This window comes from Gossypium raimondii, chromosome 7 (genome assembly GCF_025698545.1).
Source record: "Gossypium raimondii isolate GPD5lz chromosome 7, ASM2569854v1, whole genome shotgun sequence".
NCBI classification, from domain to species: domain Eukaryota; kingdom Viridiplantae; phylum Streptophyta; class Magnoliopsida; order Malvales; family Malvaceae; genus Gossypium; species Gossypium raimondii.
Window position 1 is genome coordinate 29,548,208 of NC_068571.1, and position 11,939 is coordinate 29,560,146.

Genomic DNA, 11,939 nt, shown 5'->3' on the forward strand with positions numbered 1-11,939 from the left:
GCTGCTGCCTATATTTTTCTTCTTCATTTGCGGCCTATGTTTTTCTTTTTAATTTTCGTAATTATTTCTTTTGAACAACTCATTTTATTCAATTTCAATAACACCCATCCCTTTTCATGTGTCACTAATATTTAAAAAAAAACATATAAAATTATTAAACTTTTACTATCATAATAATCATTAATTTTTTTAATCGGGTTGATGGCCCGATAGTTAAAGGTGTTCATTACTCTAAGTATGGCCTGATAATAACCATATAATAGAAACAATGATGTTTTTAATGCATATGAAATAACAAATAAAAATAAAAATACTAACAATTATATATTTTTAAATTCAAAAGGTAATGAACTAAAATCCTTAAAATAAAAATAAATGAACTCAATTCCAAATCTATTAAAAGTATACGGACTTAAAACAATTTTAGTGCAATTTTCTGTAGGTGATTAAGTGCTCGATAATAATAAATTATAGGATAGACTAGACAATTAGCTGCTCAACTTTTATAAATTTCAAAAATAAAACACTACTATTTTGATCACCCATCATTAAACAATATTATGGTAAAATTATTCTGATTCGCCCTGATTGGTTCCATTTGCAAAAGAAAGGTCAAAAGGTAAATTTATTTCTTTAAAATTATGGTAAATTTCCATCATTCTTCCTCTCTGGCTCAAGATCATTTCCTACAGGATGCATTTATTTTAACACACACATATATTTGAATATTTAATTTTAAATTTTAAAAAAATCTATCTAATCTCTTTAAAGATTCGAACACAACTCACAATTCATTGAACTTAAAATCTAAACACACTCTTCCATAATAATAATAAACAATTCTAAAGACAAGTTGACAAGTTGAAGATTGCATTTTCAAGAATTTGGTCCACATAGAAGGAAATTTCCATCATTCTTCCTCTCTGGCTCAAGATCATTTCCTACAGGATGCATTTATTTTAAAATTATGTATAATCACACACACACACATATATATATATATATATATATATATATATTTGAATATTTAATTTTAAATTTAAAAAAAAATCTATCTAATCTCTTTAAAGATTCGAACACAACTCACAATTCATTGAACTTAAAATCTAAAGACAAGTTGACAAGTTGAAGATTGCATTTTCAAGAATTTGGTCCACATAGAAGGCATCAACTTTTATAAGAGCGCTCTCCACCTCCCATCAAAGTCCCGAAGGCAGAGATAAACGAAATGGCGGAAACATGCGACTTCCTCGCGACAAAGAGGTAAACCCATTGAATTAAATTCTTCACATATCTTCCTCATAATATCTCTTTTTCACAGATATGCAGTGGTGAGTGGAGGAAACAAGGGAATTGGATTGGAAATATGTAAGCAGTTGGCTTCCAAAGGTGTCACCGTGGTGTTAACTGCTAGAGATGAGAAAAGGGGGCTTCAAGCTCTTGACAAGCTCAAGGAATCTGGTCTTTCTCATAATCTGGTTTTCCACCAGCTCGATGTCACTAACCCTCTTAGCGTTGCTTCTCTTGCTGCTTTCATCAACACCCAATTCGGGAAACTTGATATCTTAGTATGTAATTTCTCCTCCTTTTTCTTTCCTTTTTTTTTTTTATTTTAAAAATTTCACCTATAATTTAGTCACTTAATTTCAAAAAGTTACAAAATATCAATGGATTATTTAAAAGTTTTCATTTAAATCACTGGACTGAACTACTGAACTAGTGAGCTCTAAGCAGCAATTTGATGATTAGTACGGCGAATCAGTAACTGTCGGTATGTAAAACAACATACTTAATCGGTTAAGTATGACTCTTATTTCAGTCAAATTTGAGAAATAATCTTTTAGGTTTTAATCAAACTCTGAGTAGTCTAGATTATTTTATTATTATTCTTTTACAACCTTAGAAAAAACACTCATTAGAGATTAGAACTCATAACACATTTAAATAATTTTGTGTTTTCGGGGTTTAGTTTTTATCTCTATCTTTTGTACTCTTCGTTTTTTTGCCATTATAGTAAAATTATATTTGCCCGTGGTTTTTTATCATATTTGAAATTGAGTGACTAAAATGTAAACTTAGTAATAGTTTAATGACGTTGGATAGAAATTACCCAAAAAATGGGGTTAAAGTAACATAAAATGATGGTAATGGTAATGATCAAAAGTGTTGTAGGTCAATAATGCAGCAATTGCTGGAGCCAATCTGAACTATGAGATTTTAACTACCGCTGTTGAAAAAGCGAGTGATTGGGTAAGTCTTAGGATTCCATCCTTGTTTTGAGTTGTTTTATGGAATTTAAAAGAATCTGCTTTGTGGAAGCAGCCAGTAGGGGAGGAAGTGTGGAATGAGATTATTACAAGTGAAACTTATGATATGGTCCAAGATTGCCTAAAAACCAATTACTATGGTATGAAAGCAATGGTTGAAGCGCTACTTCCCCTCCTCAACTTGTCTGATTCCGCCAGGATTGTCAATGTTTCCTCTTTTCTTGGTTTACTGGAGGTAAACTTTTACTACACAACCTTCCACATACCATGTTACTGAACTTGCTACTACAATTGTTCATAGATTCGGAGCGTTGTATCGGGTTCCAACAAGGATATTCATATCTCAAATCGAATTTAAATTAAAAAAATAAAAATATTTTCAAATTTAAAATTTCTTTTGATTTTAACCAATATTTTCTATTTTCATTTTTTAGAAAATAGCTTCTTCTTTTTTTTAATTTTTGAAATTTGAAAAATGGGTTTGATAAATAAATAAAATTTATTTTCAATAATAAAATATAAAAACATGTTTAGTAAACTATTTTCTCATAATGAAAACATAAAATAAACTAAAGTTATTATATTCGAACTAAGGTATGAGATTTTACATTTAAAAATTATTGAAATGATAATAATATTTTTGCTTAAATGGGTTAGAATTAAGGTTGATTTATTGATTAAATTTAAAGTTAATTTTTTCAATGAAAACAATGCAACTAACTTTTATTATTTTCTAATTTTCACATATTTTTGTTTTATAAAAAATATTTTAAAATTTTTCAACAACATTTTTTTCAAAACAAACAAAAACAGCCTCTGATTCTTAAATCTAATCCTATCAGGAATTACAATATTATAATTTAAATAATTAGTTTATCAAAATTTTAAATAAGAATTTTCATAAATAATAATCAATGAAAATACAACTTAATTAATGTTTATGATTTATAAAATTGTATATTCAAATTTTATTAATTTTAACGAGGATTAATATCATTTAGATTCTAATTTTAAATGGAATAATGAAATAAAAATATATAAAAATAAGATAATTCTGTTAATTTACAAAAAATTAAATGTTTTTGCATTTTGAATTGAGATAATGACGTGTAAATGGGCGAAAGAAGTGCTAAGCGATGTGGAAAAGCTGAGCGAGGAGAGAGTGGAATTAGTGCTGAACAAGTATCTTGAAGATTTTCGAGACGGAGCGTTGAAAACCAATGGGTGGCCAACTTATATTGGACCATCTACTTATATTGTCTCCAAAGCAGCTATGAATGCCTACACTAGGATACTGGCCAAGAATTACCCCACTTTTTGCATCAATTGCGTGCACCCTGGCTTTGTCAAAACCGATATTACCGGCAGCACTGGATTTTACACCCCTGCTCAAGGGGCAGAGAATGTAGTGAGAGTAGCGTTGCTACCCATTGGTGCCTCTTCCGGTCTTTTCTACAATTGCCAACAAGTTTCAAGTTTTTAAACAAAATAATACATTACAACTTGGTGAATTATCCCAAAATTACAGCCAAATGTTATTGTTTTTCATGGTTTATCTTATAATAAACTTTTTGTTGGTGTATTTTGGAAGACTTAATTAAATATTAGTGTACTTTTATTTTTCTGACTCTATTATTTTATCTTTTGTTGGAAGAGAATAGAACGAAAGATTTATTAATAGAGTAAGCAATATGCTTGAATCAAATAAGTAAAATGCAAGTGATTTTTGTTAATAAAGATGTGTGATTTTTAAATTAGTTAGATTATCGGTCCAAACAATAATGTTAAATTGTTTTTTGAGTTGAACCATTTAAAAACTGTTACTAAATTAGAAATCAAAATCATTTGAACCGATTCAATCGAATTTTAGTAATTTTTTGGATTTTTATTTTATTTTCATATATATTTTTTTAATCCAACCTAATCAATCACGGTCGAGATGCAACCAAGGCCCACTAAACTCAAACATGCCAACCAAACAGGCTTTGATTGTACCACGGCTGCCGTTCATATTCTTGTTCCAACATGCTATGAGACAGCGAAGCAGCCAAAGTTTCCAGCATTTGATTTCGAAGAAGTAAACACAGGAAAAAAGAAAAATGTGTAACAAAAATACTAGTATCTCCTTGTCAACTTCGAAACAAACAGCTGAATCTAAAAGTACAAGGAACATAAAGTTGCCTTTTTTGTTCTTTTTGGTGTCAAACAAGTTCCAATGGCGGCGTAATTGAAGACATTAACCAACAGATCATCAGATAAAAACCTCCAATAAACCAACTAGCTAGCTGTGCTCTTTCTTCAGCTCTCTTCTCATGGCGGAGTCCCTCCAAAGGTTTCTGTTTCTTTGATGGCGGTTTTGCATTTGTTATACCCTAAAGCCAGGGATTTAAATTGCGGCCGCGGCCACGTTTTTGGTCACATTGCGTTTATCGCAGTTGCGGACATAATGGATGTTATTGCGATTATTGCGGGTATCGCGATAGTGAATTTTAAAAAAATTTCACACAACGTAAAATATAATAGCGGTTTTAGACGGTGCCGCTACAGTTATATAACGGCCGCTACTTCGGTAATGGACCGCTATTTAAATCCCTGCCTAAAGCTTTAACATTTGTTGACTTCTTCTTCGATCAGGTATGCTGTTGTCACCGGGGCGAACAAGGGGATTGGACTGGCCATATGTAAGTTGTTGGCCTCTAAAGGGGTCATGGTGGTCTTAACTGCTAGAGACGAGAAAAGGGGTCTCGAGGCTCTTGAAAAGCTGAAAGAATCCGGTCTCTCTGATCATCTAGTTTTTCACCGGCTCGATGTCGCCGACCCTGCTACCATCACTTGTCTGGCAGACTTTGTCAAAAACAGATTTGGGAAGCTTGATATCCTGGTATGAGTTACTACTATAGTCAATTACCTGCTCAACTTTTTCACAATGTGTGTAGCTATATAAGTATATTTCTGCAGGTGAATAACGCTGGTATAGGCGGAAGTACAATGAACCATGAGGCTTTAAAAGCTGCAAAAGTTTCCGGTACTGAGGTAAATTTATAAGCCATTAGGAAGCAGTTTTCTCTTTTTAACAGTTTGTAAAAGCTTAGAAGTTCTTATTTTTGGCCTGAACCAAGTTTGAAAATCGTGTCACATACATGAGGACTCAAATACGCAAGGGGTTTTACTTGTAGTTTTGGGGTTGTGTTATTGTTATGTAATCCAAGGCCCCTTACAAAAGTTTGTACCATACAAATGCAGGCAGATGTGGAAGCAGTTTGGAGCAAAGTCCTGATTGAAACGTACGAGCTAGCAGAAGAATGTTTGAAAATAAACTACTATGGTGCTAAAACTACGGCCGAAGCACTCATTCCTTTACTCCAGTTATCTGATTCTCCGAGGATTGTCAATATTTCCTCTAGCATGGGCAAGCTACAGGTAAATACATTGATCTGTTTTAGACCAGCTTGAGAATAAGAACCGAGTTAAACTGGAACCTGGATTAACTAAACCATACTTTCTCAAATTTGTCGCAGTACATACCCAGCGAACAGCGCAAAGAAGCATTAAGAGATGCTGATACAGGAGAGAAAATCGACGAGTTAATCACCGAGTTTCTAAAGGATTTCAAGGAGGGTTCATTAGAAAGCAAGGGTTGGCCAACCTTTCTCTCTGCCTATACAATCTCAAAAGTAGCTATGAATGCCTATACAAGGATTTTGGCCAAGAAGCATCCAAATTTCTGCATCAACTGTGTTTGCCCTGGTTTTGTCAAAACCGATATAAATAACAATACCGGTCATTCAACCCCCGAAGAAGGTGCAGCGATTCCAGTCAAGTTAGCACTTTGGCCGAACGGTGGTGCCCCTTCCGGCCTCTTTTTCGTTCAGGGTGAACCTCTACCATTTGAATGAAACTAAAAAAGAAAAACAATAAAATCCCTTCAAAGTGGTCGGGAACGTAGTTCACAATTCTCTCTTCATCATCGATTACAATAACAATGTTACAACATGGTCCCACGGATAGGGTATAATGTTTCATGTAGGAAAGTTCTACAATATTTTATGAGATGCTATAATTGTTTCTTTGTTCATTTCTGATTTGGAAAGCTAAAAGATTAGGTGAAAATTAAATGAGCATACGTCAATGTCTCAAGCAAAATTAAGGACAAGAAACAAAATGTTGATGCCTCCATTTTTTGTATGCAAACAAGGGCCTGCTTTCATAAACAAGAGAGGAACAAGCTGGCTGATTAAACACAATTGAGTGGGACAAACCTGATAAATAATCTGGAGTTGTTGATAAATTTCGATACATTAACTATTGAAATAATATTATCAAAGAGCATCATCACCAAACTCCTCAATTTTTTTTAAATACATGTGTTTTGACTACCCTGCTCCATTATACAGGGATAGGTTCGACTAGCAAGCTCCAAAGATGATTCAACAATTGGTACCATCGATGAGTAGAAGTATATACCTTAGATCTAAATTAATCTGACGGTCAGTGTCAGTGATTGAGAAAAAAATTGTTTGGATATTAATTTATATATTTGTGACAATCAAAGCTATTTTATGTAAAAAAATTGGATTGTACAAAAAAAGTGAAAGAAGAGCTTTCGATAGGTGTAGTTGGTGTGAACAAAGAAGGCTATACAACAACGATTTTAATAGCCCAATGATTTAAATGAAAAGTTTTGTTGAGTTTAATGATCATTTTGTAACTTTTTAAAGTTGAATAACTAAAATATAAATTTACTAATAATTTGGATTTTAATTGTGTTATCAATTTATTATTTTAAATTCTAAATTTAAATTCATTAATTTTTATATTTATATTTAGTTTTAAAAGTAAAATTTTCGTAGAAAATTTAATTTAAATAATATTTTTGTTTATCCTTAAAACATAATATAATATTTATCATAGAAATAAATATTATTTGAAAAAAAATTATTTTTTTAAAAGATATATTTTTAGCGGCGTTTTTAGAAAAGCGCCGCTGAAGATCTATTCTATAGCGGCGTTTGTGTTAAAAGCGCTGCTAAAGGTCATGGTCTTTAGCGGCATTGTGGGAATAGCGCCGCTAAAGATCTTGGTCTTTAGCGGCATTTGTGGGAGAAGCGTCGCTAAAGGTCTTGGTCTTTAGCGGCGTTTGTGGGAGAAGCGCCGCTAAAGGTCTTGGTCTTTAGCGGCATTTATTTATAAAAACGCCGCTAATGTTAGCGGCGCTGTCATTAGCGGCGCTTCTCAAAGCTCCGCAAATAGTTTTAGCGACGCTAAAAAACGCCGCTAAAGGTCTAAAAAGACGCCGCTAAAAGCCTGTTTTGGTGTAGTGAATATTATCAAAGAGCATCATCACCAAACTCCTCAAATTTTTTTAAATACATGTGTTTTGACTATCCTACTCCATTATACATGGATAGGTTCGACTAGCAAGCTCCAAAGATGATTCAACAATCGGTACCATCGATGAGTAGAAGCATATACCTTAGATCTAAATTAATCTGACGGCCAGTGTCAGTGATTGAGAAAAAAATGTTTGGATATTAATTTATATATTTGTGATGATCAAAGCTATTTTATGTAAAAAAATTGGATTGTACAAAAAAAGTGAAAGAAGAGCTTTCGATAGGTGTAGGTGGTGTGAACAAAGAAGGCTATACAACAACGATTTTAATAGCCGAATGACTTAAATGAAAAGTTTTGTTGACTTTAATGGTCATTTTTGAAACTTTTTAAAGTTGAGTAACCAAAATGTAAATTTAATAATAATTTAATGACCTTAAATGTAGTTTACCCATATAACATTAACATATCCGTATGGAATATACACGTGTATCCGACTGTTAGACACAAATACTAGTAACATAGACTCTCATGTATGGAGAAAATGAAAGAGAATTCTGAAAAGAGATCTCAACTGCACACATTAAAGTAGTTTTAATTTGACAATGAAAGCCATGTTTATAATTAGGAGTTTCCTTCTTCAGTTCATCAGTGCAATAATTGGCATAAAAAATAGTGTTATAGTTTCCATTTGTTTCACTCTAGCTACTCAACTCCATCTGGACCATCTCAACATGACAGACACCATGCAAAGGTAGCAATTTCTTAATCGAGGTTTTATATTTGCCATAATAACACTCTAACATGACATTAACTATTTTTGTCAGGTATGCAGTTGTCACTGGAGCAAACAAGGGTATTGGGCTTGAAATTTGCAAGCAGTTAGCCCGAAATGGGACCATAGTGATATTAACTGCTAGAGATGAGAAAAGAGGTGTTGAGGCTCTTCAGAGTCTGAAACACTCCGGTTTATCGGATCGTCTCGCTTTTCACCAGCTTGATGTGACAAAACCCAAAAGCATCGCTTCTTTGGCAGATTTTGTAAAGGAACAATTTGGGAAGTTAGATATCTTGGTATCAATTATCAAAACATATATACCATATTAATAAAACCCTATGAAAAAAAAGAGATGTTCTTAAAAACAATGATCTTGTGCAGGTTAACAATGCAGGGATATCAGGTGTAACCTTTTCAGTGGCTTCAGGTACTGAGGTAAGTCATCTCATCAAAGCTTTTGGGGACATAAAGTATAGCCTGATAGCCTAAGTTCTTTTGTTAAAGATACAGGAATATTCGAGTATATGGAGTAAAGCGACTGAAACTTACGAGTTAGCTGAAGAATGCCTGAAAACAAACTACTATGGCGCTAAAAGAACAACAGAAGCACTTATTCCATTGCTGCAAATATCTGAATCACCAAGGATTGTAAATATTTCCTCATCTACAGTCATGTTAAAGGTAGATATATGAAATATATAGTACCCTAAAAACCTTGATAATAAACTTCAAAAAGGAACTTATCGACTCAACTTCTTGTAACAGGATATGGTCGGTGAACAGCTCAAAGGAGTATTAACAGGCTTTACAACAGAGGAGAAACTGAGTGACTTGATAAGTGAGTATCTAAAAGATTTTAAGCAAGGTTTACTCGAAAGTAAAGGATGGCCAACTTGCCTCTCAGCATATACTGTGTCAAAAGTAGCTATGAATGCCTATACAAGGATTTTGGCCAAGAAGCATCCAAATTTCTGCATCAACTGTGTTTGCCCTGGTTTTGTCAAAACCGATATAAATTACAATACCGGTCATTCAACCCCCGAAGAAGGTGCAGCGATTCCAGTCAAGTTAGCACTTTGGCCGAACGGTGGTGCCCCTTCCGGCCTCTTTTTCGTTCAGGGTGAACCTATACCATTTGAATGAAACTACAAAAAAAAAAAAAATAAAAAAAAATAAAATCCCATCAAAGTGGTCGGGAACTTAGTTCACAATTCTCTCTTCATCATCGATTACAATAACAATGTTACAACATGGTCCTACGGATAGGGTATAATGTTTCACGTGGGAAAGTTCTACAATATTTTATGAGATGCTATAATTGTTTCTTTGTTCATTTCTGATTTGGAAAGCTAAAAGATTAGGTGAAAATTAAATGAGCATACGTCAATGTCTCAAGCAAAATTAAGGACAAGAAACAAAATGTTGATGCCTCCATTTTTTGTATGCAAACAAGGGCCTGCTTTCATAAACAAGAGAGGGACAAGCTGGCTGATTAAACACAATTGAGTGGGACAAACCTGATAAATAATCTGGAGTTGTTGATAAATTTTGATACATTAACTATTGAAATAATATTATCAAAGAGCATCATCACCAAACTCCTCAAATTTTTTTTAAATACATGTGTTTTGACTAACCTGCTCCATTATACATGGATAGGTTCGACTAGCAAGCTCCAAAGATGATTCAACAATTGGTACCATCGATGAGTAGAAGTATATACCTTAGATCTAAATTAATCTGACGGTCAGTGTCAGTGATTGAGAAAAAAATTGTTTGGATATTAATTTATATATTTGTGACGATCAAACTATTTCATGTAAAAAAATTGGATTGTAGAAGAAAAGTGAAAGGAGAGCTTTCGATAGGTGCAAGTGGTGTGAACAAAGTAGGCTATACAACAACGATTTTAACAGCCCAATGACTTAAATGAAAAGTTTTGTTGACTTTAATGATCATTTTGTAACTTTTTAAAGTTGAGTAACTAAAATGTAAATTTACTAATAATTTAATGACTTTAAATGTAGTTTACCCATATAACATTAACATATCTATATGGAATATACACGTGTATCCGACTGTTAGACACAAATACTAGTAACATAGACTCTCATGTACGGAGAAAATGAAAGAGAATTCTGAAAAGAGATCTCAACTGCACACATTAAAGTAGTTTTAATTTGACAATGAAAGCCATGTTCATTAGGAGTTTCCTTCTTCAGTTCATCAGTGCAATAATTGGCATAAGAAAATAGTGTTATGGTTTCCATTTGTTTCAGTCTAGCTAGTCAACTCCATCTGGCCATCTCAACATGACAGACACCATGCAAAGGTAGCAATTTCTTTATCGAGGTTTTATATTTGCCATAATAACACTCTAACATGACATTAACTACTTTGAGATAAGATTCTTTCGTATATCAAGTAAATATTTGAAATCTGAGAGTATCCTAATTGTCTCATCGTGTATCTTAATTTTAACAGTACCAATATCAATTATCTTAGTAGATGAATCGTTTCACATGCGCACAACTCCACTTTCTACCGAACTGTATGTGGAGAATCATTCTCTATTGGGACACATGTGGAAAGAACATCCCGAATCTAGAATCCACTTATACATAAGTTTGGAATTATCACTAGTTGACACTAACAAGAAATTATCACCGCTTTCATCGGCCAAATTAGCAACAGCTATATCTTCCTCGTTACTCTCAGCAGCTCTTTTATTTCGCAGTTTATAATAATTTGCTTTGACGTGACCTAACTTCTTATAATAGCGACACCTTTTGTCTCGCTTATTTGATGCTACCAAAACGAAAGCTTGTCTATTTGCTTTGCTATCCAAACCAAACTCATTGTCGAGTTCTATTCAACAAATGACCCTTCACATCTTCGAACGAGAGTTTGTCTCTGCCATAAATAAGGCTCTCCCTGAAAGACTTGTATGAATGGGGTAAAGAGCACAATAATAGCATAACTTGATCTTTATCGTCAATATAAAACTCAACGTTCTTTAAATTATTTAAAAGAGTAATGAATCGACTGATGTAATTTCTAAGAAGCTCACCTTCGTTCATGCGAAATGTAAATAAAAGTTGTTTCAACACTAAATGGTTAGCTAAAGATTAGTCGCATAAAGAGTTTCTAACCTTTTCCAAAACGCAGATGAGGTCTTCTCTATCAATACCTTCTACAATACTGTATTTGCGAGGCACAATTGGATTGCATATAAGGTCTTTTCATAAAGCTCTTCCTATTCTGTTTGATTTAGATTCTCAGGTTTTTTCTTAATAACAACTTTTTTCAAGCCGGTTTGAACTAAAATTGCCCTCATCCGAACTTGCAACAGATTGAAATTTGTCTCACCATTGAACTTTTCAATTTTAAACTTTGTTGCTATTATCTCTGAAACTGCTGATGTATAAAAATTAAACTAGCTCTGATACCACTTGTTAGGATCGACCTGGTTAAACAATAAGTAACAAAAAATAGCGGAATAAATTGAGAAATTAAACACACAAATTTAACATAAAAAACCCTCTAAAGGGGATAAAAACCGC

The 11,939-nt window shown here is 33.2% G+C and overlaps 3 protein-coding genes across 4 annotated transcripts; all 3 read left to right on the plus strand.

The window, feature by feature from the left end:
• The first annotated feature begins 1,096 nt into the window (after window positions 1–1,096).
• Window positions 1,097–3,849, plus strand: LOC105797244 ((+)-neomenthol dehydrogenase). The gene is made up of 5 exons (XM_012627195.2): window positions 1,097–1,263; window positions 1,322–1,568; window positions 2,173–2,250; window positions 2,323–2,502; window positions 3,367–3,849. Exons 1-5 carry the CDS (start codon window positions 1,229–1,231, stop codon window positions 3,748–3,750), a joined length of 924 nt encoding a protein of 307 aa, XP_012482649.1. The 5' UTR covers window positions 1,097–1,228; the 3' UTR covers window positions 3,751–3,849.
• A 147-nt stretch (window positions 3,850–3,996) lies between these two features.
• LOC105797257 ((+)-neomenthol dehydrogenase) lies at window positions 3,997–6,481 on the plus strand. Its single transcript, XM_012627210.2, has 5 exons — window positions 3,997–4,599; window positions 4,902–5,148; window positions 5,226–5,300; window positions 5,511–5,687; window positions 5,786–6,481. The coding sequence occupies exons 1-5, from the start codon at window positions 4,580–4,582 to the stop codon at window positions 6,161–6,163; spliced, it is 897 nt and encodes a 298-aa protein (XP_012482664.1). The 5' UTR covers window positions 3,997–4,579; the 3' UTR covers window positions 6,164–6,481.
• Window positions 6,482–8,139: 1,658 nt separating this feature from the next.
• On the plus strand, window positions 8,140–9,707 carry LOC105797221 ((+)-neomenthol dehydrogenase). Of its 2 annotated transcripts, none has more exons than XM_012627171.2 (5): window positions 8,140–8,352; window positions 8,426–8,672; window positions 8,758–8,811; window positions 8,881–9,057; window positions 9,142–9,707. In XM_012627171.2, the coding sequence occupies exons 1-5, from the start codon at window positions 8,204–8,206 to the stop codon at window positions 9,517–9,519; spliced, it is 1,005 nt and encodes a 334-aa protein (XP_012482625.2). In that variant the 5' UTR covers window positions 8,140–8,203; the 3' UTR covers window positions 9,520–9,707. The 2 variants fall into 2 exon arrangements, with proteins under 2 accessions (XP_012482625.2, XP_012482632.2); XM_012627178.2 differs by having other exon boundaries at window positions 8,887–9,057.
• The last annotated feature ends 2,232 nt before the right edge of the window (window positions 9,708–11,939 follow it).